The sequence below is a fragment of the Urocampus carinirostris genome, chromosome 5 (genome assembly GCF_059441175.1).
Source record: "Urocampus carinirostris isolate Australia breed hairy pipefish chromosome 5, RoL_Ucar_1.0, whole genome shotgun sequence".
Classification (NCBI taxonomy): Eukaryota; Metazoa; Chordata; class Actinopteri; order Syngnathiformes; family Syngnathidae; genus Urocampus; species Urocampus carinirostris.
This window is the reverse complement of record NC_142353.1, coordinates 14,055,575-14,082,423: the sequence shown is the minus strand read 5'-3', so window position 1 is coordinate 14,082,423 and position 26,849 is coordinate 14,055,575. Positions and strand designations below refer to the sequence as shown.

Here is a 26,849-nt window from a genome sequence, read left to right as displayed (position 1 = left end):
CAACTATACGGATACCGCATACAAAAACCATTAGTACATAAAATCCCCTTCCCTCTACAACTAAAAAGTATTTTAGTGAAATCCCCCCCAATATTCATGTATCTCTTCATTTTCTGATCCGCGAAACCTCACTAGGATTAAAAGGGCGCTGGAGCCTATCCCAGCTGACACCAGGCAGCGTGCAGGGGATACCTTGGACTGGTTGCTAGGCAAATGCAGGGCACACAAAGACAGACAATTATTCACTCACACATTCAGTTGTAGGGACAGTTTAGAGTCACCAATGGACAGAGACGGTATTAGAAATGACAGTACCATCTTCGTCGTTGGGGGAAGAGAAAATCTCCCTCTTGTTGGAACAGCTTCTGAAGAGCTTGGTGAAGGAAGTACAGTATATTGCAGAGCTTTCAAACAAACAAACAAACGGGAAGGACAGTCATGAAACAGCTTAGGACAGTCTGGCAAAGATCGACCAAAACCAACTCTCTCAGAAATACAAGACCTGGTGCTACAAGGTGATTATCTACAGGGGGCCGATATGGCCCGTCAAAATGAGGGAGATCTTCTCATCTGCTGTAAGATGGATGGAAAAGCCAATTCATTCCTCAGAAATGCATGTTGCCTTTCCTAAAAAGGCTTCTTAGTGAAGAATGCACTGCAGCACCCATTGCAGTCCCTCAGGCTAGGCTACATGCAGGAAAAGACAGGCTTGTCCTCGAGCTAAACCGTTCAGATTATAGGGGCTAAAAGTTCCTAGTTGAGGACCCTGCAGATGAGCCATGGGCACCAAAGGAGGTGCAACAGGCAGCAATGAGAAGCAGGAAACACAAACTACCTGTACTTTAATAGACTATGATCATAAAAATGTATGTAATTTATCTAAATCTTAAAAAATATATTTCTATTTTTCGTCTTAATATCAAGAGTTTATTTAGGAATTATATGCTGTACGAGAGCACGGCGGCGCAGTAGTTAGCGCGTGTGCGGCACAGTTCTAAGGTCTTGGGAACCTCCTGTGCGGGTTCAAATCCAGCTACCGGACTTCCTGGGCGGAGTTTGTATGTTCTCCCCGTGCTTGCGTGGGTTTCCTCCGGGCACTCCGGTTTCCAAAGACATGCATTTTAGGTGGATTGGCCGGTCCAAATTGTCCCTAGGTGTGAATTTACGAGCTAGTTGTCTGTCCCAGTGTGCCCTGCGATTGGCTGGCAACCAGTTCAGGGTGTCCCCTGCCCGATGATTGCTGGGATGGGCTCCAGCACCCCCGTGACCCTACTGAGGATAAGTGGTGCAGCTAATGAGATGAGATGAGAGATGAGATGCTGTACGAGTCGCTAACTGAGTAATTGGAGGTCCTAAATTGGACGCATTGTGTTAAATATGGTGAAAGGACATCTGAGCCATTTAGTGTTCCCTGTGGTGTTCCGCAGGGGTCAGTACTTGCCCCCCTTCTTTTCAACATTTTCACCATTTCCATTAAGTGATATTATTCGCAAGTATGATATCAGTTTCCATTGCTACGCAGATGACACTCAACAATATTCGATGGACTAAAGTGTAGAAATTTGGAGGTCTGCCTCACAGAGATAAAAAATGGATGTCACCTTAATTCTTGCACCTCAACCCTGAAAAGACCGAAATGTTAATTATTCTTCCTTCTAAACGGGACTTGTTCTCAAAAACTGCTCTGAATAATCTTTGGTCTGTGCAGCCCTTTGAGACTCCTTGTGATTATGGGCTATACAAATAAACTTGACTTGTTTTTGACTATCCCCTTTGTAGGATAGAGTTCTGTTTTTTTGTTTTGATTTTTAATGCAGTATGTCTCTCCTGCAAGTCAGATAACATGTGTAAACATATAGCTGAAAAGACGTGCCAAAGTCAAACAGATGTGCCCGAAGGAAATTTCCCACAAAGCTCTTTGAAGTTTCAAGTCTAGTTACTTAGGGGACTGTTCTTTTTTGAAAGAGACCAATTGTTTTGCAATTTAATATTAGTCGTTTTGCCCAGTTTGTCAAGTCATGTTTATTTATATAGCCCTTAATCACAAGAAGTCTCAAAGGGCTGTACAGGCTAAAGGCTGCCATTACACCATCCCCTGATCTCAACTCTACATGAGGACAAGGAAAAACTCAAAAACCTCAGCATGAGAAAAATGATGAAACCTTGAGAAGGGGTCGCAGATGAGGTAATGACATTCAACAGACAATACACGAGACATCATCAACATAAAATACAGCTTTTCTTTTAAATGAAAACCATGCTAGCAGTTGTTATGTTAACATTTGGAAGGTGAACAACATTTGCAGAATAATGTCAAAAGCCTGTCAATTGCTTGAAACAAATGGCTTGTATGCAACTACTATTTAGAAAAAAAGGCCAACAGTTTGTCTATTTATTCACAAATGTTTTTTTACATTTCCTTTAGTTGAAACCCATCAGTTCATTGGAGCAGGTACAATGTATGCCAACAAAGTATCCTTGGGCAAGACACTGAATCCCTAATGCCCCCAAAGAGCTGGTAGGCGCCTTGCATGGCTGACTCCCTATTGGCGTGTGAATGGGTAAGTGTGAAGCACATTGTAAAGTGCTTTGGGAGGTCTTCAGTGACTTGAAACGTGCTATATAAATGCAGACCATTCACCGTTTAACTCAAAGTAGTTTTTTGTTGGTTAAAACATCATTGAAGACATTATGACAGACACAATATTAACTTGATTGTGACTGACATACAAATTTATTGGGTTGGACTTGAAAATAAATCTCGTAACAGGTGCAAAAATAACTTTATTAAATCATTTCAAACAAATTATTTGAGTGCATTGATTTTCAGACATTTTATATAACATTAAAAGGGGCAGTTTGACACAAAATGAGAAAGCAACAATGGAGGGTTGTAAATTGGAGTGTTTGTACATACAATATGAACACAGATGGTAAAACAAACATTGCATAATCATAATTTGACAGAGTTGCATTAAACGGTACAATAATCCAAACTAAATGATACATTTTCATCACATTTATACCAGAAAACATGTGACAAAAAATATAAACAAAAATTGCTCTCAGTAAGTCCTTAAGCCAGACTTCACTGCACAATCACATCTAAAAATGCTGTGACATTTATCCAGTGATTGCTAAGCAAAAAAAAAAGAAAAAAATGAAGATAGATAATGGTGCAATAGCAAACTAATTAGAAACACAACAATATGAAACTTTTTAGGTAAAATAAACTATCAACTGTGCATTCATCTTTTTTCAGAAGCATTTGGAAAGTGAATAAATTAAAAAAGGAATACTAAGGAATCTTCAAAATTACGCCTCGCCTCAAAACATCCAATACTTTTCATTTTCAGACTAAAACATCATTATTTAGGGTTTTGGTCTCAGAAATATAGACAGACATTCTATCTGAAGGCTTTTTTGGTGTTATTTGGTTTTATTAGATGGGCAGTCCACAAAAAACAGAGCTCGTAAAAGAAGGTTTTTTTTTGCACAATGCATGGAAACTAAATCTGACAAAATTCAAACTAGAAGATAATAAAAAGTTGAACTTGGCAATTGAAAATTGAAATGATGAAATAATGTGAGCCAAATAATTTTGAAAAGTAGCAAGAATATGAAGAAACAGCACTTGCTTTACCCGAACTTAAACAAAAAAACTCTTGTGACATTAGCAGATTATTTTGCTCATTTAAAAAAATATACGTTTGTCTTATTTTACTACAGTACCAGTACTTGTTTTTTTTTCCTAGTAAATATTTAAAAAAAAATAATCCTTAAAATGAGCAAAATAATTTGATATGGCAGTTTTATAGATATTGTTGCTCATTGTATTTTTTTTACTGCCATGAGAAAACTAATTAAAACATTTTAAAAAGAAGAAAGAAAAATATTGCAACATGACTTAATATATTTGATAATTTTTTCAAGCAAAAGAAAAATGTTAAAAAAAAAAATCTACCGTAAATTCCGGACTATAAGCCGCTACTTTTTTCCCAAACGTTCAACCCTGCGGCTTATTCAGTGATGCGGCCAATTTATGTAATTTTTCTAACGGCCGCCAGCGGCGCTTGAGTACAAAAGGTAAGATTTAGACTGCAACTTCTTAGCTTGTGCACAAATTAATTTGGTGAAGACATATCCTCATCATGCAAATTGCGAAAAGAAAGGTACATGACGCAACTTTCAAGCTAAACGCAATCGAGCAGTCCGATATAGAAGGAAACAGAGGTACCGCACGTAAACATTACTTTGCAAGCGTGATATTGGCGTGTTTTTGATTAAGGGAGTGTGGGACGACATATATTTGACAAATTCTCTTTCCCATATTGGAGGAAGACGACTTTGATGACGTCAGTTATAAGGAGGAAGATGAGGACGGCTTACCGTGCTTACTACAAGTACGGTATGTTTCTTTAACAGTGCTGTTAACTGTGTTGCGAGCGTGTTGCTAGTAGCGTTTTGCTACCCTTCACAGGCACGGTTTGGGATGAAAGTTATAATATTATTATTAAAGCTTTGAAAACTCTCGGTGTACCGTCTTTCTTTGTAAATATGTGTAACCATGTATAATTTGTATTTGCAACTGTATATTTTTGTAACGAAAACCACGGGGCTGACGGGAAGTGGAGTAAACGTGAGACGTGTTTGTGGACGCGGCGGACAATAGTGGATATATATTTTTCCCACCCTTACCTTTGGAAATATACACTTTTTTCCTTGGATTACTTTCAACGGGACCTGGACTCTGCAGGTCTGCATCAAACTTTAAGTACCGGTATCATTTTCCGTTAATTTTGCCGGCTGTGTACTTTAATGAAGGACATTCAGTTTCAATCGCGGGACTTAAAGTCGATTTGGGTTAATTTTGTGTTTGTGTTACATTTTTTAATGTGGGCGCATGCGGCTTATATACAGGTGCGGCTTGTGTAAGTACAAAATCGGTTTTCCTCTTAAAATGTGGTGGGTGCGGCTTATAATCAGGTGCGCTCTATAGTCCGGAATTTACGGTAATAACAAAAATGAAAAATAAATAAAATTCATAATTGCTCATTTTAATATATTTTTTTCTTATTTTTACCTTTTTCGTCTATTTTTTTAGTTAACCATTTATTTATAAAAGATTTTTTTTTCTCTTGTTTTTAGTACTTTAAAAAGTAACATGGAACATCTAATCTTTTTGGGATTACAATGCTAAATATTATTTTAAAGCACTGGTTGGGTGGGGACGGGGCTATTTTTAAATGCTGCTAAAAGTTAAGCTCACAATTGGCATAACAGTAAAGGGTTGAATGGGAAAGTGAAAATTGTTGGTGAAATCACTGGAATAATCACATTTTGGCTCGTTGAACCATACAGGGCAAATGTCAGTTACTTCACAGAAGAGGTAAGATCATAAGCCGAAGTCGACCTTGAACCAAAATTCAGGCTGGGCTTAAAATATCAATCAATAGTTCGGTTATTTTATTTGCGAGGACTTTTTTTTGGGTGATGAAGAGGAGGGATTCTATTCTTTTCTTGCTGACTTTTTTAAAAATTAGCCATCCGTCTTTGCACTTACTTTGTTTTTCTTTGTAGAGGATCCACGCACTTGATGGATTCCGTCGTTTTATTATTCGAACCAGCTTTTGTTGCCGTACGTACTGAGGCTGGCTGCGTTGCACGAAGTTGGTGGCGAGTGCAGATGCTCCACAAAGAAAAATAAACGAGTAAAAATGATGGCGAAATAATTTTAAAAAGAGGTCAGAGAGAGGGATTTTCTAATCACTCATTATCTTCACAAATAAAAAAAGTGCTCATAAATAAAATATGAAAATTTAGATTTGCTTCGGGCTCAGTCCCTCAAATCAAGTTAATTTTTCTTGTTCGAGCCGAGTCGGGCTCCAATACCCATGGCCTGGGTCAGGTTGGATATTTTGAGGCCGGATCTTAACTCTACTTCACAGTAAACCTTCCTGTTCAAAACTGGAAGGCAGGAGAGAGAAGGAAAATGGACAAAATTTGACTCCTGTCCCACTGTAGAATTTATTCTGAAACTCCACCCTGAGTGATAAAAATATGATTTTTAGATTAAATACAATTCATAAACATATAAATAGCACGACCTCTTACCAGTGCAGTCGAAGTGCGTGAAGGAACGCAGAAAGGCCCTCCATTACCAGGAGGATGGACACAGTGAGAACGGCAAACAGACCAAACACCGGCACTAAAAATAGAACCCCAAGAATGGATTCCATTCGAAGTCCTACACGCATAACCATCGCCCAGAGCACCTCAGATAGCTCTGTGTGGAGTTAAAAAAAATACAAACGGTGATTACAATTTGTTAAAAATTATTTAATAAAGTTATTTTTGAACTTATTGTAAGATTTTTTTCAAGTCCAACCCCAAAAAATGACTGTGTCAGTCGCACTCAATTTAATTTGTGTCTGTGATAATGACTTCAATGATGTTTTAACCAACTAAAAAAACTAGCAGATACTTGGTTTTAACAGCATCTTAGGGGTCACACTTCCATGGCCAAAGTTCAAGTCAGAATGTCCACATTACATTTTTTGACTAGATTAAATATCGCCTTCTAGCAACAAAAAGTTTTGCCTTGCTTTAGATTAAACGATTTGGCTTATTTTCCTGCTTTAGTCTTTTTGATCAATTTTGAGAGGCAAGCATTTATTTGTTTATACTTGGGTGTTAAACATTGGACAATCATTCCATTAATTCTGCTTGTTTTTTGATCAGTTTGTTGTTTTTGTTTCCGTTTCTAATGATGGACACCTGCAATAGGAGATTGCATACAATGCCAGTTGGTAATTTTTACTGTTATACCTGACTGTTGCCCGTTATTTTGATGATTATGCACGGTTTCCAGCATTGTGGCTATCGACCAATAATGTTGCTGTTCTTTGATATTGTACACCCTTTTTATTGTTACTTAGGAGATTTAATAAAGAGAGGGCTTAGGGACGGGGCCTTTAGAATTTAAGAATCTTGCATCTCGAGGATTTTTGAAGAGTCCTCTTGTGTTCTTCTTACAAATTAATAATTCATTTCATTCACCTCTCCTCATTTTGAGTGTTGACTAAACTATAAGCTCATCAGCCATCTTCAACTGTACAGACTGCACAGCTATAAAAACATGCAGTTTTTTGTTTAGCCTAACAATTTGGTAAAAGTACACCATTGACATCAATTGTCAATGTGACAGAAAATATATTTTCTCGTTTAAAATCATAGACCAAAAGAACAACGTTTTTAAAATAAATAAATGAAAATACAGATTTAAGCTAATAAGTTAGTTATGTTGGAAAAATGCAGAGGAAATTTCATGGTATGCCAGGTTTTTTTTGGCCTCACAATTCTTCGCTGTTATAAGTATTGCATCATTGTCACTATCGGCCGAACATGTTGCTGTCTTTGATTTCCACACCCTTTATGGCTGATCTTTTTTTGTAACCTTAAGGATTTAATTCATTTGAAAAAAAAAGGGGGGGGGGGTGTTTAAGGAGGGCTTTAGCAAAAGAAGGCCTTTTATCTGAGAAACCTTCGCTTGGACCTCCTTGCAAGTTCAAAATCCAATGTTTGCTTATTTTGTATATTTATACATTGGAATTGATATATATTCATTGGAAAGCATTGAGAATGATTGTGTTATTTTTGTCACATTAACAAACATTTTTAAAAAAGCGCCACAGAGTGAGCCGGGGAGCGCTAAATAGTTGCACGTGGCACCAGAGCCACTTGATGCTGACCCCCGTCTTATAAAGAAATTTAGATTAACAAGCCTGGTTCCACTGCAGTTATTCTGTGCTGATACAAAGGAGTGTTTAGGTAACCTACACTGGATTGCAAGGCTCATACTTACGAGCATGTGCCAAACTCAGGGCCCAGAGTCTGAGGTAAGATGCTGTATTGGAAATACAACCAAGGCAATACTCTATAGAATGGATGGCCTGGTGCAGGAACTCATCAGCAAAGTCAAACTGTCAAAAAAAAAAAAAGGAAAAAAAATATAGCCTTACTTTTTCCAAGATTTTGATAGTACAGTAATTGACTATGCTGACCTCCTCTGTGTGTATCTCCCCGCTAGACGACAGCTCACTGGAACTGCTGCCTTCCTCCATGTCTTGAGTCCGTAACAAAAAGAGTTCCTCTTCACTACTACGGCGCACACTCTCATACCCCTAAGAAACCATAGGACCTGAACTTATTTACTCCAACATACTTTTGTGAGATCTTGGAAGCCAAATTACTTTACTTACCCTGTACAACTTGAGTCGGTGGCTCCCTTTGTGAAGCCAATAAAGGTAGAGTGGTTTCCCAAAGAAAAGGACCGGTACTGAGAGCACTGCGATGATGACCAGAAACTTCTGTAACCCGTTCTAGGAACAATAAAACATTTAACTTAATTTTCTAATATTTTATACAAATTTGCAACACATTTTTGTCTATTCTTCAGGAAAAAAACCACATTAACTCAAAATAAAAATCTGTATTCATTCAACATGGGGGTCTAGTTAGACTTTTTAATCCGGCCTGCCCAACAAAAATGTTAAAAATATTACTATTAAGTATATAAAAAAAATGGTAAAAAAGTACTACTAACAAAAATGTTATCCCAATTCCTCATGTATTGCCGCAGTATTGGCAGACATAAAAAAGAAAAAATATATATTTTCCGCGCCATTTTTTAATCAAATGCAACACGTAACTCAAAAAGATTGCCCACCACTGAGTAAACATCTGGAATCTCATTTTAGCATATAATATCACATAATATGATGTTGTATGATATAAAATGATACCATGTGGTATATATATGATCTTACATAGCAAAATATATTGTTTACAATCATAATTTTATTGCAAACATTGCAAAAAATTTTTTACTCATATGCTATTCAATGACATTCCAATATTACTATTATTATGATTAAGATTAATATGCATCCATTGTATGCAATATTTGTTAAAAAGCAAGGATACTGCCAATCACCTGTCCAGGAAAGAGAGGCTGCACTGAGTCACCTTGCATGAGGAACATATTTATGAAATGAATCAGGATGCTAGGCGCGTGTCTGGAGTTCTTTACAGAGAAGAAAAGCCACTTGTAGAGTATCATGAACACAAGGTATCCAAAAAGGCACAGCAGGAACAGAATCTCAGGAAGAAATACCAAGTACAAACTGTACTTCCTCCTGAAGTGCCTGAAATGATTAATTAAAGACATGTAAACAATTGCTTTAAATTCATATCTTGTCAAAAAATACAATAAAATACTTACAAATGATTAAAAGTGCTGAGGATTACCCCAAAGCTCATGTGAATAATGCCCAATATCACAGACATTTTCATCTTGTAGGAGTTCAGAAATGTGAGACGATTTGAAGCCAGGTTCCAAATCTTAACAAAACAATATTGTATTATAAAGAAAACACAAACAAAAAGTTAAGATATAGAAGGAGGAAAATGTTTACAATAAAAATTACAAACATTACTCAGATAAAGCTTATGAGGCAAGTACACTATGTTCTAATTCAACATGTTGATGCCATGTCACAGCTACATCAATGATAGAACTGTAAGGAAATCCATCAAGAAGCTGTGTAACATGACAATTGATTTTAATTGTGATTGCAGGAAGTGGATTTTTGAGTAAATATTCCATTGCTTTATCAGTCAACCAACTTTAACGTGTTATTTTAAAATGACAAAGCTTCAACACAGTCTACTCACTGGGTCAATTCCAAGAGGGTATGGGCCAATAAAAACTCCAGTCACATTTGGATCCAAAGTAAGAAAAGCATTTCCTTTGAGATCCAGTTCACTAAACGGGAAAAAGCAGCATTTTCAATTGAAACCTTATTTGACTATTTAAACCCAGCTATACACTTTTCAGATTTGTTTGACTTCGTAAAACACTTACTTCCAAACATTAGCTGCGAACATGGCTTTGACGCTCCACCCAGAACCAAAGATGTTTATGGATTTAGAAAAACAATCATTGTATATCAGGCCGGTGTAAACAGAGAATAAGCCCATCATCAGGATGATGTAACGCCCCTCAAAAAATGTATTCCAGATCTGTGCATGAACACCAGTCACCCATTATCAGTTCAGCTTTATCAGTATAAAGTTGCCCTTTTAAAACAGGTTGTTAAACAATCAAGTTACCTCATTCCTGGTGTTTTTCAGTTTGCGGTTCTTTTCACACATTACCATCCAGAAGGCAAATGCAGCCATAAGAAGACCATGGCCCATGTCTCCAAACATTACAGCAAACAGGAAGGGGAATGTAATGATTGTAAAAGGAGCTACAAGACAGTAGTAAACAATTAAGACCAACAGCAATATCTACTGTAGCACTTATTAGAGTATTTTGCAATAACTGTAAATGTGGACCATGTGTTTCCATACATATGAAAAGCAAATGTCTACTCAGAAAAGTCTGTTCATATTCAAATGGGAGTAAGTCACGGCAAAAGAATAAGATCAAAGAGAGAAACTATATCTATTTACCAGGATTGACTTCTCTGTATGTGCCCACTCCATAAGCATCTACAATATTCTGGAAACCAGCAGTGAACTTGTTGGACCTTATTAGGGTAGGAGGAGTGTCAGTTGTCGGTATTCGATTCACAAAGGAAGAAACTGATGACCCACTTTTCCTCTATAAAATAAAGTAAATGAGTCAAGCTCATTCAAATCACTCGTAGACAAAATACAAGTTGGAGTACATTACACAAGTCATGCAAGTATCCGTAAGTGAATAGTTTGGTGGCTAGACGTTGCCCACAAAATCTTTGTGTGCATTTTTCCTCATTAATATCAAATAGTACAGTAAGTCCTCCTGTATCGCAGGGATTACGTTGCCGAAATCCCTGAAGTAGAAACTTTTATTTTTTTTACGAGCATTATAAAGTTAAACCCACTGTTATGCACTGAAACCAAAGAATAAATCCTTTTTACAGACTCAATATTTTTTTAAAGATTTAAAGTACTGTATAAACATTTTTTAATTTATTATTCTTACAAATAAGTACTGTACCGTCAAATAATAAAAGGGGGAGACTGTTAGTCAATCAAAACGCAGAACAGAATTCACATCATAAATTTGTGAAAGAACGAAACCACGAAAAGTAAACCGTGTAATGGCGAGGGATTACTGTATACATATTCAAAGTTTCTAATTAAGAAAATGTGGTGTATAAAAAAGAACAAATGTCATACAAAACAAAATTGTGCCATACAAGCTATTTGAATTCATTGAATTACCATAACAAAGAGTTTAAGCAACTGAATTTTGCCTATTCTAACCATTTTGTTGAAACTACTTGAAATATAAAATGCATGGGAGCTGTATAACAGTTTCTCCCTTTTTTATATAACACAACTAATTTTGAAACTTTGTATCAGGGGACAATTGTTTGATACAAGGTCAACTGTATTTTTATTAGTTATTTCCGTTATAAATTTTGACATGTTTAATCCTTCTCTTGAGTAACTGGCCAGTGGGAACCCCCTGCTAAAAACAAAACAGTGACAAGAGATTATTTAATCTGTTTTAATTATTTGTTTCTAAATAACAAGACAGCCAGTTACCATTGCATATCTGAATTTGTTTTTAAGTTACTACTTCAAATAATTTGGTCAGAAATAATTCTTACCTATAGTTACGTTTTGTAATAATTAAAAAAACTGAACATAATACTGGCATTAAAAGTAGACATTTTGAGCTGTAAATCTTCCTTATTTTACAAAATAATGACAAATACAGTTTAAAGTCCTACCGATCCGTCTTCAAGAGATCTCCTAAGGGTGGGTAGTTCATTGACGGGACACCAGACCTCAGCAATAAGACACTTGTTGGTCACGTCAAAACTACACTGGTTTAGAATGTAATAGATAGCTTTCATCTTCTTGACCTGTAACACCCAAGTGTACACAGATTCTGAAGCTTTGAGCAAGACCTGCTTCAGGTAATCTTCAGTTCTATGAAGTACCTGCAAACAACAAACCAGACTTTGAGATTTTTTTTTTGCAGAAAAGAGCCAGGAAAATAGAGCAGTACCATATTTTCTGCACTATACGGTGCACTGAATTATAAGGCACCAACCCCCCCAAAAAATAGTCTTTTGACAAATTTTTTTCATACATAAAGCACACTGGACTATAATGCGCATAATATTGAGGCTACAATAAAAGCTACTGTTTATTCGTGTATAACAGTTGGTCTCTATATATATTGACAGCAAAAAACAGTATCAGTCGATGCTGATTAAAATCACAAAACATTGTTTGCAACGGGAATCAAACCCGGATTGCGACGGTGAGGGCACACACTCTTTAACACTAGATCACCAGTGGTACATATGACATAATAAAAGGCATTAGAGCTCATCTCATTACCACACAATTTTTACTCTTGGTGCCAGAAACATTGATTTGCATAGTGCATTTTGATAGGTTAGACGGTTTCCCCACTTTTTCACGTGTGCATGCTCAACCTCTCAGTTTAATATGTATACATACGTAAAATGGCTTGTCTAGTATTTTATAAGGAGACTTTCAGTTTTCTGTTTCGCAACGTTATTGACACACAAATGACTAAGTGGAGAGACTGTTTAGTTCTACCAATCAGAATGCACTTTGCAAATCAGTATTTACTGGCACTTTGAGTAAAAATAGTGAGATAGACATTTACTCTAATGCCTTTTCGTATGTAATTTGTACCACTGGTAGTCTAGTTAGTATTGGTTCCCTTATCGCCACGACCTGGGCTTTAATTGCAGGGCATACAATGCATTGCGATAAGGGTCAGCGATGATTTTCAATTGATCAATCATTCCTCAAATACTAGTAACGCAGACCTATAAACACTGCATCCATTTCTATCCTTATCTGTTATATTTTGCGGTATATAAGGTTGTAGGGCGCACTTTCAAATTTCTGGGCAATTTCAGATTTTTAGGTGTGCCGTATAGTCCCAAAAATACTGTATTTTTGTTTGTCACAAAAAGCCGGTTAAGTTTTGTAGCCAAAAGATTAAGACTAAAGGATAATAAATCCAGAGTTCAAAGAAGTGTACAACATTTAGGGAAAGAAAAGGAACCTAGAATCTCATGTTGATCATGTGCTACCAGGAGAGCAATTGGATTTCTCAGTCACAGTTGCTTAAAGCTGGCAAACAATTTACGAAGCAGTGACCCGAGCAGAAGAACTTTTCCTGGCTTGCTAACTCAAAGGAAAATGGTTATTCATTCAGTGGACACTCTTTTTGTAGCGGTTTTTATTTGTACTGGGCTGTACTAATGCAATATTTAGGGATGTATATTTTTAATGTGGCTAAAATAAATTATACTTCTTTTGTTGTTGTCGTTTTTAAGGAAAGTGTATTCAAATGCCAAAATCACATTTAAAATAAATTTCATATTATTGTGAATTCAAATATTTCAATTTTAATACATTTTTGAAAATTACTCAATGTGGGTAGCTCTACTGTGTGCAATAACAAACAAACTCAACATTTATTTAACCCCTGCAGAGCAAATGTTAAGAATTTCTCCCAGAAATTACAAACACACTGTATTTTTGTTCTGTAACCAACTGAAACCAAAAGAGGACCTACAATGTGAAGGTCCTGAATGCGAGTATTTAGTCCTTCCACAACGTCATTTCTCTCCTCATTGCTACTGGGATATGGATACACATGACAGTGGTAGCTAAGGAGGGAAAAAAACAGATAAGACTATTCTTTACCAGGGCAATCCTATATTCTACGCTGTAGTGGCGTGTAATATTACCAGTCACAGATCTTCTTCACCTTTTGGCCAATTTGTTCTCCCCAGTAGGAGATGAGGAACACAACTTTTTTGGTGGGCTCACCCTGAAAAACAGTGAAACGGCTTCATTAGGAACATTGACACCGCAACATAAAGGATCTCTAAATTTATCTTGCGTCAAGACCACTTTTTCTCAACATGGCCAACATACTAAAAATCTTTAGGCAACATTTAGGCTCACTTTCAATAAAATCCAGGGGTCTCAAACCCATAGGATGATGTTTTGATGCCCCTGCCTAACGACATTGTTGAACTAAAGATTTAAGTACAGTGGACATAAGTTGTACATAACTCTTGGCAAGTTTACTTCTAGTCAAGTCACATTTATTTGTATAGCTCTTAATCACAAAATGTATCAAAGGACTGCACATGTTACATTTACACCATCCCCTGATCTTAAACCAACATGCAGGAAAGGGAAAAACTCAAAACCTCAGCACGAAGAAAATAAGTTATGTGTTGACCATGGTTATTAAACACAATTTTGCTGTAAATAATTTGCTTCTATCGTTTCATCATACGTCACATGAGTCTGAAATTGCGTAGTGGCTGCTGCTTTGAGCAACTAAACAGCACCTCAAGTTTAATTTTAGAATAATTATTTTTTGCAAAAAGCTAAGCTCAGAACAGTATATATTTGGAGAGGTAAAGGTTAGACTTAAAACACAAATGTGAATCTGAATGAGAGTTGTTTTTTCTACTCCCACCGATAGCCGAAGTCTTTCTTTAAAAAAAATCTGTTTAATTTTATTGTTACTAATTTATCTTTTTAGTAATTATTTTCAGTATGTGATATTGTAATTCATGTTTTATAAAACTTGTTTTTTTAATTATATAAACAACTTAATAACAGTGGAATGTATTTATCCACGCTTTTCTTGTGAAAAACTTAATGCGGCCAAACCTCACCCAGACCCTATCTCCGACGGCCTCCAAGAAAATTGTGATGGGGACCCCGAATACAGGGATGGATAGATTTAATACATTTATAACCACCTCGTATTATATTATTCGCATATATTTGTAAAATCTGTATTTTTGTAACAAGTGCAGAAAGTTTTTTTTTAATACTTTATTAATGTTTGTCCCCATGAGCTAGAAGATACTGTGGCAAAGTCAAGGCGCAAAATAAAATCAGGTAGCAGACCAATTAGAATTTATTTCATAAATTGGGGATCAGGATAACACCGATAGCTTAACACATTTATGAAAATATACATATAACACCACAAAAAAAGAGGTAATTTGACCTACAGTGTCAGGATCTTCAAGATACTCCTCAACTTCAGCATAGCTGAGAATGGTGAAGCCTTTACAAACTCTCCACAACATCCGCTCAAAAGCTTCAATCTTTACCCTCTGGATAAGTCCAGAAACAAAACTGTGAGAAAATGAGGACAGCATTAAGAAATAGTGCAAACATCTCTTTTTCATCTGTTTTCAACATACTAGAGACAATCTTGAAGGTGGTTCATACCCCAAACAGGTAGCCCCTCAATTACAGAAAGATTAACAGTGACAGATAGCTATTATTGATCCGATGTCCCATGCAAGCCATATGTGTAAAATGCACATAATCAATGACCCGAGTTGACAACAGCATATCAAAATATTAATTATATATTTTTTAAATCAACACTACAATGGCAACACAAAATTCGAATCATAGAATAAGTGAGTATGCATTTTTTGGGGTACCTAGGGATTTTTTTCAGCAAAGCAAATAGACTAGAGAGTATTTATTCGGACCAATTTCTGGATCGAGTTGAATAATTGGTCTATTGTTGAATGATGACCAGCCAATAGCATGAATCCACACATGGACTGAAATATTGTAAAGATAGAAACTTTGCTGTTATCACATCTTTGTCCTAATATTGTTTTTACAACAAAATGGAATTCTAGATTGGATCATCCTAGTTTCCACCATGTAATATAACAAGCGAGATTTTAATTTTACCCCAGTTTGGCTCCTAGTCTCTGCATACTGCTGTGATCCATCATTGTGTCTTTTTCTAGGAATGGAAACTCTTCATATGCAACTTGAATCTTCTCCCTCTGTGAGGAAAGAAATACATACCCAAATGAAGGGAAAAAAGAAAATATTTTTAAAACAGCCAATACAATTTATCTGTAGTATAGGGACTCTGTTAATACACAACTTACAGTGTCGTGTATAGAAAAAGAAATACCGGTAAATATGCATAATTAAATTATCCACTTACCTCAGCACTTCTCTGAACAAATTTGCAAGTGATGCGCAGCATGTGAGTGTACTCTGTAAGCTCCAGTAGATTCTTCTGCAATCTCTCTTTATTCCTCATGACTTCACCTAACTCTACTTCCAGCCTCTGTAGTTGTTCCTGGAATAACAAATGCATTACACAACCAGCATGATGATGACCAGAATTACCAATGTGGAGTGTAATGTGTAAGCATACCATAATACCCAACACATGTTTCGGTAACGGAGCTACTGGATTAACTTCGCCATCTGGCAATGAAATGTCAGCTTTCTTGATTTCTCTCAAAAGATAACCTGTTGACAGAAGAAGATGCAATGTTGAATTTGAGCCAAATGTCATTATTGGCCTTAGAAAAGCTTAACACAGACAAACACAAAAGGGAGTTGTTCTTTACACTAAATTGAATAGAAATTCAGTGTAAGCCTTGCATTCAGCTAAATGCACACAGTAAGGCACTTAGCGCGACAAACATGACATTCAAATGAAATGGGTGAAAAGGCGTCTGTTCTTCAGATTACATTAAAATAAAATCACCAGAATTGTGCCTGACAGCAGTGGTCAACAACCGTTTCTGTACAACAGACTGGTCAATTCAAGTCAAGTCAAGTCATGTTTATTTGTATAGCCCATTATCACAAAGAGATCAAAGACTAATAGTGTTATTGTTAACCACAAAGTGTAACGTGATGTTTACAAATGGGAAGTGACCCTTCTGAACAGTGTTGAATGATCCTAAATCACTTTAAAGTAATAGTGTTTAATATTTAGTTCCTCCTAGTGGTACAGAAAACCTTTATTAAAAATTATTTGAACAATAGGCAAAAAATACATAAACTAACATGCCAATGTTCATTTTTATCATTATTCATAGGTCGAGAAACAAGCACTTTTACATGGCAAAAACCATACCTAGTAGTCACCGCCATGTTTGTCTGGTATATTGCCTCTACACTATACTCATTTAGAACGAGTTTGCGTTTGTAGTAGAAAATACATACCTCGGATAAAACCAATAAAATAAACAAAATAATATTCGGTAAGTACAACTTATTTGTAGTCTTTGTGCTTAGGTAAATATTCCTTCGTAATGTAGCAAAAGAATGTATTATAAAATGTGTTTTTTTTATACATTGATGGTGGAAGAACTTTCCCTTTGCCCATCTGGCTTGTGAAACAAGTAATACAAGTGCTGCAATTAACCAGTTCTGTTTGAGTTTTTACCAATAATAATCTGCGCACAATTGAGGAACAGAACAAAGTTGTTTGTAGATTCACGAATGCATAGTTCAAATGGCCGAGAATCACTTTTGTAATAAGAGGGCGGGTTACGACAAAAACAAAACATAAGAGGTTGCCAAAAACTCCCTAATTTACACAGCACCTTTTCAATGTTTCTTAATTTCCTCATGCTGAGGTTTTGAGTTTTTCCTTGTCCTCTTTTAGGTTTTAGATCAGGGGATATTGTATTAATAGTCTGGACAGCACTTTGAGACTCTTTGTGACCAAGAGCTACACAAACAAACATGACTTGACTACAGTGCCATTTCACTATATTCCAATTAGGAGATTAGTAGTAATAAAAAAATAAGCCCAAAATAACTGTGTAAACACTAGACCACTGGGGATCTAGAGGACATGGGAAAAGGCATTAGCTTTTACCTAATCAATACACTAGTTTTACTCACAGTACCACATTGCGCAATGTTGTTTTGGCTGAGCTCTTTCCCATAATGCTCCATTACAACGTTGTACAACATGGCATAGTGAGGATAAATACTGCGATAATGAGATAAAGTTTAATGCCTTATCCTTTGTCAACTAAAATCCTAGTGGGCTTGTGGATAGGATTTAGTGCTCTCAACACCGTGATCCAAACTCGATTCCCATTCCGTCCAATGCTGGGCAAACAAGGTTACCGTCATTTGTTGTCTGCTCAATCATTGCTCAATTACAGTGACGTACTGTACCCCCGTAAAAACTAAAAAAAAAAAAAAAAAAAAAAAAAACTTTAAAAAACTTTGAATTTATTTTGGGTTGAAATAGAATGTGTGTATACACTAAAACAGTAAAAGCAAAAACTCATGCTATTTTCTTTTCTTACCAAACTACCCACGGCCCAATACCTGTCCCCAGCCCGGAGGTTGCCGACCACTGCCTTTCAGTAAATCACTCAATTCATTATTTCAATTCAATTACATAGAAAACAATCAGTGTTACTTTTACTCAAACAAGGGTATTCTTTTCCAGATCCATACTTACCTAGTATCCGCTCCATCTCTTCGCATCTTTTGATTTCATTTACATATTTTCGTTGAAATGCACTAACGGTGGGATTAAGCTGGGGGTGAAAAGAAAAACAATCAAACAAATATTAACTGCCGGCGTACTTTTAAGAAACTTTTTGCATTTAAAAACAGCTGGTAGGTAGGTAACATCTAGAATAAGAGGATGAATGGAATTAAAGAAATGTAAACTATTCAACACTTACATCTCTGAACTCTACAATACCCAATTCCCCAAGATCACCGATGCAGTCATATGCCGATCCAGACTGGAGAAAGAGTTGGGCCAAACACATTTCTTCACCCCGCAGAAGAGATCCCATTTTGACAGCTTGCTTATGTCCTTTCTTCTCGGGTGGTTTATCTTGTTAGCAAGCTAACACGCTGGTCGACATCAGTTATCGTTCATCAAATATCGGCCCTAGTTTTTAAAGTTTCGTGCTGTTCATCCAGTGTCATATTTGGAATCCTGTGGAACAAACACACTGGACCTGCCCGACGTCCTTGCGCTATCCATACACGATTTTTCTCTGTTATATCAGCTAAAGGCTAGTAATCGTTATTAGTACTGTAGATGAAAAACAAGTTCATTTCCTAGATGAAATAAGTACGGTACGTTTGTCCCATACGTTTTTGGATCGCTACCAAACTGCAAGCAACTTCATATGCGATGTCTTCACACTTGCTGAAGTTTTAACAGTAGTCGCTAGGATTTCCACGTCATTCTCTTTTGGAGTCTGCGCATTGAGTACCTTGCAAATTACTTTGGGCTACACCTGATAGAGCAAATAATACACAAATTAATTTGGCACGTAGTTTTTAGTTTTGAATAATAATTTCGCTTTCTTTCAACTCACAACTATAAAGAGAATCAGTAGAAATTAAAACGTGCAATGGTATATTAAACTGTTAATCAAGATAGAAACAAAACAAAAGCAACGCGTGAAAATATATATAATTGTTGTTTGTTAAGAACAAAATGTAATTTTTAAGGAATCAAAAGCGAAATGTTTTTTTTGTTCACCACATTTAAAAAGGAATTAAAATATAGTTGAAAATGTATCTCGCTAATTTCAAAATTAGATTGGGGGTTTACGTTTTTCTAGTGAAATTTTGAAATCAGCTGTGTGTCGATATTTAGAATAACCGCTATGAAAATGGAAGAATTACAAAGGACTAGTGTTCTGAAGTTCAATTCTATCGGTCTAATCGTACTACCAATGCGCACAGCGCTGAAAGCCTTTCGCGGCAAATGTCCTACCTATCTGTCATGCATGCATTTGAAAACGAAGAGTACTTGCGTTTTTCATTTAGTCTTATTTGACTCTTTCACTAACTATTTTTTATTTTTATTTTCTGACGTTACTTCAAATACTGGCGTGTTTGTCTGTGGTAGCTTTTTAGCCTGGTGATTATTAACAACAGTAATAACTCAGTGTATGCACACATATAAACGATCAGTTCATATCATCAAGAAAAGTTCTATTTGCTACAGTTCTGAATATCAGTTTTGCTGGTTTACTTAATAATAAAGAAAACAAAATTGCTGTCAGATCAGCCTACCGTTTGTCTGAAAACCGGAAACGGTGTCTATTTCACTCCACAGCAACATTTGGTATTATTATTTCATTATGTCTTGGGGAATTGTACTGCTGTTAATTCTCTCCTGGGGGATTTATTGGTTCGCATATTACTTTAAAAATACACACGTATAGTTTTGCAACTACATACGGGGAAGTCGTCTTAACAGCTCGCACGGTAGATCGGTCGCTTAATTTATACGTCACTGTGTGTGTTCGAGTGTTTAGTCGCTAAGAAACAGCGTTCAGTGACGCTACATTTGAAATGTATTTTAGTCTTCAATGTTTCTGCGATCATTAAATCCACAGTCGTGCGGACATGTGTTTGACCAATCAGGATTTTAATGTGTTAGGAAAATCATATGTCTTTTCGAGCTATTTTGGGTAAAATGACAAAGGTGGTGACTGTCCTATCTTTCCTCATGGTTTGTTGGGCTGATGAAAATACGCTCAGTAAGTAAATCACATTTTCAACCTAAGATGGTTTATTTAGATCAGATGGTTCCTTTTTTTAAATACACTACGTTTTGGTTGTTGTTGTCATTTATTATCAGTTTTCCAGCCATCGTTCATTATTACCACGGAGCCAAGAATCACAACACTCGTATTTGGAAACATAAAAGACGTCTCTCTGAATCTGCGTGCTGTATTTCCATCCAACATAACAGGTACTTTTATTTACAATAAATTTTACCGATTATAATTTAATTGGGGGAAAGAAGTACATTCACTGTAGTTACTTTTCCCTCCTTTTGGTTTATTGACAGGTAATATTGATCCTCCTTCGTGTAAAGCTGAGGAAACAAAGTGGACTGTCACAAAAGAGCTGGCTGGAGTGGTAAGACGATTTGTTACAATACTAAATTGCAGTATGCAATCCCTTATGCCAAATGCTCGTATAAAGCTGAAAACCAAAAATGTAAACCAGTCGTCTAGTAATGAACTAGAAAAATGATATCATTTGAATGGAAATGACCCTTCTATATTCAATTTGTGATTCCACAGAATACACTCCGGGTTAATCTTAACCTGAATAAAAGTCTGCATTTGTGTAGTGACAATGAAACAGACTGCTGTCCAAAGTTGCTATGTGTCCTTGAAAGTCTGCAGTTATCTGCCTGTGTGGGCGACACAGTCAAGGCATCAATGCTGATCCAGGTCAACATTCATGCTCATTTGAATTCTGCATTTCCCGGCACAGGTAAAACACTGAATTTGCTACGATAAACTGTGCTTTAAATGTATTTACACGCAAATCTTTATTTTTTATGTGCACGTGTTTTTCTATCCTTTGCAGACAATCAAACTATTATCCCAAACCAAGTGTATGAACCTATGGGTTCCTGTCCATGCGACCTCACTTTTAAAACATGTGATATACGTTGTTGCTGTGACGAGGTACTGTCAATGAAACTGGCCCGCTTAATGATAATTTATTTTTTTCTATATCTTTGATTTTACCTTTTCCTTTTCTTCAACAGGACTGTTCGAGTGAAGAATTGAAGCTGTTTCAGTCGCACTGTTATGCTGGCCCCTTTGGTGGTCAGCGCCCTCCCGTCCCAGACTATGATTGCTCTGTGCAAAGAGAAGACTCCCCAGACTGGTTTCCATTTCTCTGTGTCATCTCCCCACCCGAAAATAACCCATACCTTGGACTCTTTTACACTGGAGAGCAAATGTGAAAATGATTTGTTTGATTATTTATTATTATTATTATTATTATTAATGATAATAATGATTAACAGATTGCATTTTTCTAATCTTATTTTTTCAGAATACCATCGCCTCAGCCCTCCTTCCAAATGCCTGTTTTATCCGCTCCAGTTTTTAATATATACAGACAAGGAAGTCCCATCTTTACTTCAGAGGATCAGTTTTTCACTATTCCCCAGGTTAATAATGTGTGATTTAAGCGTGAAAATTCGTTTATTAGGGGTGAGGGGTTGTGTCTATGTTGCCAAAGCTCACCAAAACATATTCCATGTTTCGCACACAGATGACTATAGGACATTGTGTTTACCATGTTCCTGTTGCCTTTTTGGAGAACTTTAGTTTCAAATGTGTAACACAACTTGAATCTTGTCCAACCGAGTTCCCTCTGCAAACACTTGCTTCGGACTTGGAGATTCAATTGAACAACGGGCAAGGGGGTATGTATTTAGTATGACAAACACTAACATTTTCTTTCCATATTATTGTTTGACACTATGATCACAAATTTTTGTTGTGTACAGTTTTTTTGAATAAATCCAAAGTACTATTGGTACGTTATTGGTATCTGAAAAATCTGTAACTGTTTCCTCGACGTGTCTTTAATGTTTAAATCAAATTTGGTTCTGAGGGTGACATAAGGCTTGTCTCTGTTTAGGTGATGTCGCAGTAGAAGTCAGAGATGAATTGGTTCAGGATTTGAGTAATTTCCAGTCAAGTGCAGTAAATTCAGGTACAAATGTCACACTTTACAATCACTGCACTTATTTACATTTTCTGTAATTGATAGATTGATTTCATTTCAGGTGTGAGCCAGGTGTGTCAGGGTGTGACTTTGGCTTTAGATTACACATTTTACTGGAAAGAAAATCAGATCACTAAGATTAACCTGATTCGCTCCGTTGGGACAGTCATCTTAAATGGAAAGGGTAAATGTACATAGCACTTATTAACATCACAGTTTTCTGTGTTATCATTAGTTTTTAATCTGGAAGGGCTTTTTTCTCCGAGCAGTGCGGTTAAACACAAGATATTCATCCACTTTCCTGAGTGGAGATCATGTGGGGGACTCCAACTCTGGGAATCCCGGTGAGAGATTTTTCTCTATCAAGTATATTGCTTGTTAACATATTTAGACCCAAAATAACAGGTTACCAATTGGGAAGGCCCGTCATTGCTGGAACTGAGCACACACAAACTCCTTTTTTCATGCAGAGGACATCACTCAACCTATGGAAGCCAGGTGATACAATCACATGTTTTAAAAATATATATGGTCAACATTCCTAATAACATTCGTATACTGAAGAACCAACTGTTATTGTTCTCTAAAGTGCGTGACGGGCTATGTTTTACTGCTGAGAAACAACCAGTTCTGTTTGGTGAGAACTCAACTTCAGGATGTGTTTTACTGTTCAGTCATCACAACTTGACGCAGTGTGATCTTCTCAGGTGAAATTCTCAGCTTGATGTAATTGCAGAAATGAATGCAGTACCTGTGCCCCAGAAAAGTAAACTGTCTTGCCTTTTCCAGAGAAACTGTTGGTTCTCTACAGCAAGACCTGATCACAGCCACTTATGTGGCAAAACTTGGAAACCCGAATTCTGAAACGGAAAAAGACTGGGTCAAAATTAACAGTAAGTATACATGAAGAATAAGTGCTTTTCAATATGTGTCACATCTTGGAATAAATAGCATTCCTGCATCACTGTGTTAACTAAATTTTTAGATATCAACTCAAGCACTTCGTTGGGAGATGGAGATGGTTCGTGTAGCGGGATTCCATCCCACATTCATATTGACATTTGGAGTTCAGTTACTGAAGCGACCAAGGGAAATGCTCAAAAGATTATACAAGCGATACAAGTTCGGTGTGTGAATAGAAAAATTAATTATGCTACACCCTGTTAATTACAGTCAATAATGACTATTTGTTCTTATAAATTTATAGATCCACATTGTCCTCATGGACATTAGAATGTGGGGGAGGTGATTTATCGCCATGTGCAGATCCCGCAGAGCCCCAGTTATTTTATGTAACCTCGTCTGTTACCTTTATTGACATTCCCGTCCTTACCGGACCCCCTAAAACCAGGTCAGTCCACAAATAGTAAAAGTTTGTTTTACTTGCTTCACTTCACTTTACTTGAAAAATGTAGATCAGATCAATCTGTCCATTGGCCTGTTTCATGTTGTTGTTACCACTTGTTAAGGGTGAGTTGTATTTTTTTTCAGGTTCCAGATAAACTTCACTGAGTATGATTGTGACAGAAATGATGTATGCTGGCCTCAGCTCGCCTTCCCCTTGACCAAGTATTACACCGGTAAGAGTTTCATCGTATTTTTCTATAACAAAAAACACTGAATATTTTAAAACTAGTATATTTTCTTATAGTTTTGCACAACGGGATTGTGAGACAATACAAGTTGTACAGTAACATTCAATCTGTCAAATAGTGTTTGTATGAATATCATTGTGATCAATAATTTAAAATCATGTTGTTGTCGTTTCTTTAGGTGAACCATATTATCAGGCTTTGGCCAAAGGCCTAATATTGGTCTTCCTATTCATCTCTGCGTCTGTTCTTGGGGCTCACTGGAGGCCTATCCGGCAGGCATAGATTCGTTTTTTACGATAGTAAATTATTAAAGAGGTTTTTGTATGACATATATTTAAAGTGTCGTTATTACACATGGTACAGGTTTATTCTATTATTAATTTGTATAGAGCATGATCTCCACTCAGGGGCCTGTAATTCACACATAGAAAAGCAAAATGTTGTCAATTTGCGTCAACAGAGTGATGTCATATTGCAGATGTACTCTCTGAAATTTATGGCTTCAACTACCATCCCTTATTTCCATTGTCTGACTAATTACTGTGATTTTCTACAACTGTTGGTTGATGCGCTTTGTGCAGTACTTTGTTTAAATCTGTAAAATAAAACTTTTATGTTTTGTCCTGTCCTTTCACAAAGTGTTGTTATGACTTGTAAAGAGAAATGTTTTTTCTTCCTCCGTCTGTTTTTTATATCTGGGTTATGAGACGTGAGATTGGTCGAAATGAGCACTTCTGATGAGGTTACTTATTATCCTGGGCACAAGTGAGCTACAGAACAATGGCTGTAAAATTCATAACTGCCAAGTCACAATCGCTGACAATTACTATTGTGCTGGAAGGGTGGTCCATGAGTAAAAACAAATCCTAGAAATATAGCATAAGTGGGAATTCCCTAACAGGAGTCTTAGTCCAAAACCAGTTCTAACAAGTACTTATATTGTAGAAGTAACGTTCTGGTTACTAAGTTAAACACTGTGGAAATAACGGAGAAGCAGAATAATGACCAATAGAATTGATAAATTAAGAAGTCAAACAATTATGACCAAATGAATGATGAAGTTGATAAATTGTGACTAAATAATGTAAGAAGTTATGACTGAAATAATAAAAAGATTATGAACGGAGACATTATACATACAAGAATATGTATGCGGTGAGTGACACATTTTAATAATTGCAGTCACTATTTTGTTGTTGCTGGAAGAAAAATATGTACTGTTACTCCAGGGGTCTCCAACGCGGACCTGTTTTGAAAACAGCTCGCTAGTGCTAACTCATTGTAAGTTTTCTGGTCAAATGATATTTTGTGGTTGACTGAGTCTTATTTAACCCCACTTAACCAGGGGATAACATTGTTGTAATATAGTAATAATATGTTATTTTAAAAAACACATATCAAACTTGGTGCCCTTTGCCCTACTTGTAACAAAAAGTAGCTCTCAGCTTGAACAAGATTGGAGACCCCTGCGTCAATGTATTCAGTTTGTGGCTTTACATAACCCTTTAAAATGGTTGAAAGCAGCCAGGCAGACTGACACACACGTTCACTATCCCAGTTAGTTTTGAGCCCAACCTATTACACCTGTGCTAAAGTAATGTTAAAATAATTAGCCTGTTCAAGTTGCTATTAAAAGTGTAAAACGCATGCAGTGCACAAAGTATTTGACATACACGATTTCATCAAAACATTAAAAGCTTTGTAAAAGAAAAGTGTGTGGGAAAATACACGGGTTTGCCCGATTCATTTAATCCCAAATCTATATTGGATCATGATAATTACAATCCAAGGTTGTCAACTCAGTAATCATTTTCCATTTAGCTCTCACAAATATACCATACATCAATTGCCATCCATGCATAATATTGATTCATGCAACCAACTTGACGTCTTAACTGGTCATACATTAGTTAACAGTGATTTTCAACCACTGTGCCGCGACACACTAGTGTGCCGTGAGTGATCGTCAGGTATGCCGTGAGAAATTATTCAATGTTTTTAAAATTCAAAATTTTATAAATCATTTATGAATCATTTTCTGCAAATATTATGCCAGTGTCAAGTATTTGTGCTGTAACAACTGGGGGTATTATAAGTTATATTGTAATTTTATGACATTTTTGGTTAGAGGTGTGCCGCAAATTTTTTCCCTGGCTCAAAAAAGGTTGAAAAACACTGCATTACTAAGGTCAATTACAATTGTAGAACACCCAATGACCCACATCACAACCTGTGTGACCCCACGCATTTATAAAGGATGATTTGTATCTCTCGAGGGAAATTAACGCATCCATAATATAGTTTTTTGAATGATATAATTTATAATACATTTTACACGTTTTTTTTTGTTTGAACAAATTTATTGACACTAATAACAGAAAACAATCTTGACAATCTCAACAGCAATCAAGCACATTCACAATATTATATTTCAATATGACATTTAACAGGAAACACAATGTGAGGTTTGAACAACCCTTCTCGAAAATCTTAATAGCAATCAAGCATATTCACAATTTCGTTATATAACATATTTGTTAGTGTCAATAGATCCGTCCACGTCGTTCGATAATGATGAATTGAGTTATTACTATTAAAATTGAAATGATCTGATTGATATTCTCCCACTGTCAAATCAATGAATATTTGTCCTTTTATCTTAATTTGGTTTGTATCGTGTCAAAATTAGTCTCGACGATGTGGACTTTTATGCGTCACTTTGAACGCTCTATGTCACCTTACGTCAGTATTCCACGCAACGTCACTCATTTTGGGGACGTAGAGCCACAGCATTTTGGATTATTATTATTTTTAAATCGTTAGTTTTTAACCAAGTAACGATTATTTGGA

The 26,849-nt window shown here is 36.3% G+C and overlaps 2 protein-coding genes across 2 annotated transcripts; one reads left to right on the top strand and one right to left on the bottom strand.

Annotated features, from left to right (window-relative positions):
• Positions 1-2,766: 2,766 nt before the first annotated feature.
• atp6v0a2b (ATPase H+ transporting V0 subunit a2b) lies at positions 2,767-20,161 on the bottom strand. The gene is made up of 20 exons (XM_088335857.1): positions 18,576-20,161; positions 18,347-18,425; positions 16,283-16,380; positions 16,067-16,204; positions 15,802-15,899; positions 15,096-15,222; positions 13,803-13,885; positions 13,628-13,721; positions 11,790-12,002; positions 10,519-10,669; positions 10,174-10,313; positions 9,926-10,083; positions 9,736-9,826; positions 9,284-9,402; positions 8,996-9,206; positions 8,262-8,381; positions 8,064-8,183; positions 7,865-7,982; positions 6,115-6,286; positions 2,767-6,045 (listed from the first exon to the last, which is right to left on the bottom strand). The coding sequence occupies exons 1-20, from the start codon at positions 18,690-18,692 to the stop codon at positions 5,943-5,945; spliced, it is 2,550 nt and encodes an 849-aa protein (XP_088191983.1). The 5' UTR covers positions 18,693-20,161; the 3' UTR covers positions 2,767-5,942.
• tctn2 (tectonic family member 2) lies at positions 20,051-24,678 on the top strand. Its single transcript, XM_088335858.1, has 18 exons — positions 20,051-20,402; positions 20,504-20,617; positions 20,717-20,787; positions 20,955-21,150; positions 21,247-21,347; positions 21,431-21,627; positions 21,724-21,841; positions 21,946-22,099; positions 22,318-22,392; positions 22,466-22,588; positions 22,674-22,748; positions 22,810-22,902; positions 22,994-23,111; positions 23,194-23,297; positions 23,390-23,531; positions 23,612-23,755; positions 23,896-23,984; positions 24,178-24,678. Exons 1-18 carry the CDS (start codon positions 20,312-20,314, stop codon positions 24,279-24,281), a joined length of 2,109 nt encoding a protein of 702 aa, XP_088191984.1. The 5' UTR covers positions 20,051-20,311; the 3' UTR covers positions 24,282-24,678.
• Positions 24,679-26,849: the final 2,171 nt, after the last annotated feature.

Coding starts and splice junctions, on each gene's coding strand:
- atp6v0a2b (XM_088335857.1), bottom strand. CDS start 18,692: ATGGGATCTCTTCTGCGGGGTGAAGAAATGTGTTTGGCCCAACTCTTT. Junction 13,722..13,802: donor GTGAAGAAGATCTGTGACTG/GTAATATTACAC, acceptor TTCCCTCCTTAG/CTACCACTGTCATGTGTATC. Junction 10,314..10,518: donor ATACAGAGAAGTCAATCCTG/GTAAATAGATAT, acceptor ACTGTCTTGTAG/CTCCTTTTACAATCATTACA.
- tctn2 (XM_088335858.1), top strand. CDS start 20,312: ATGTCTTTTCGAGCTATTTTGGGTAAAATGACAAAGGTGGTGACTGTC. Junction 23,112..23,193: donor ACGCAGTGTGATCTTCTCAG/GTGAAATTCTCA, acceptor TGCCTTTTCCAG/AGAAACTGTTGGTTCTCTAC. Junction 23,985..24,177: donor CTTGACCAAGTATTACACCG/GTAAGAGTTTCA, acceptor TCGTTTCTTTAG/GTGAACCATATTATCAGGCT.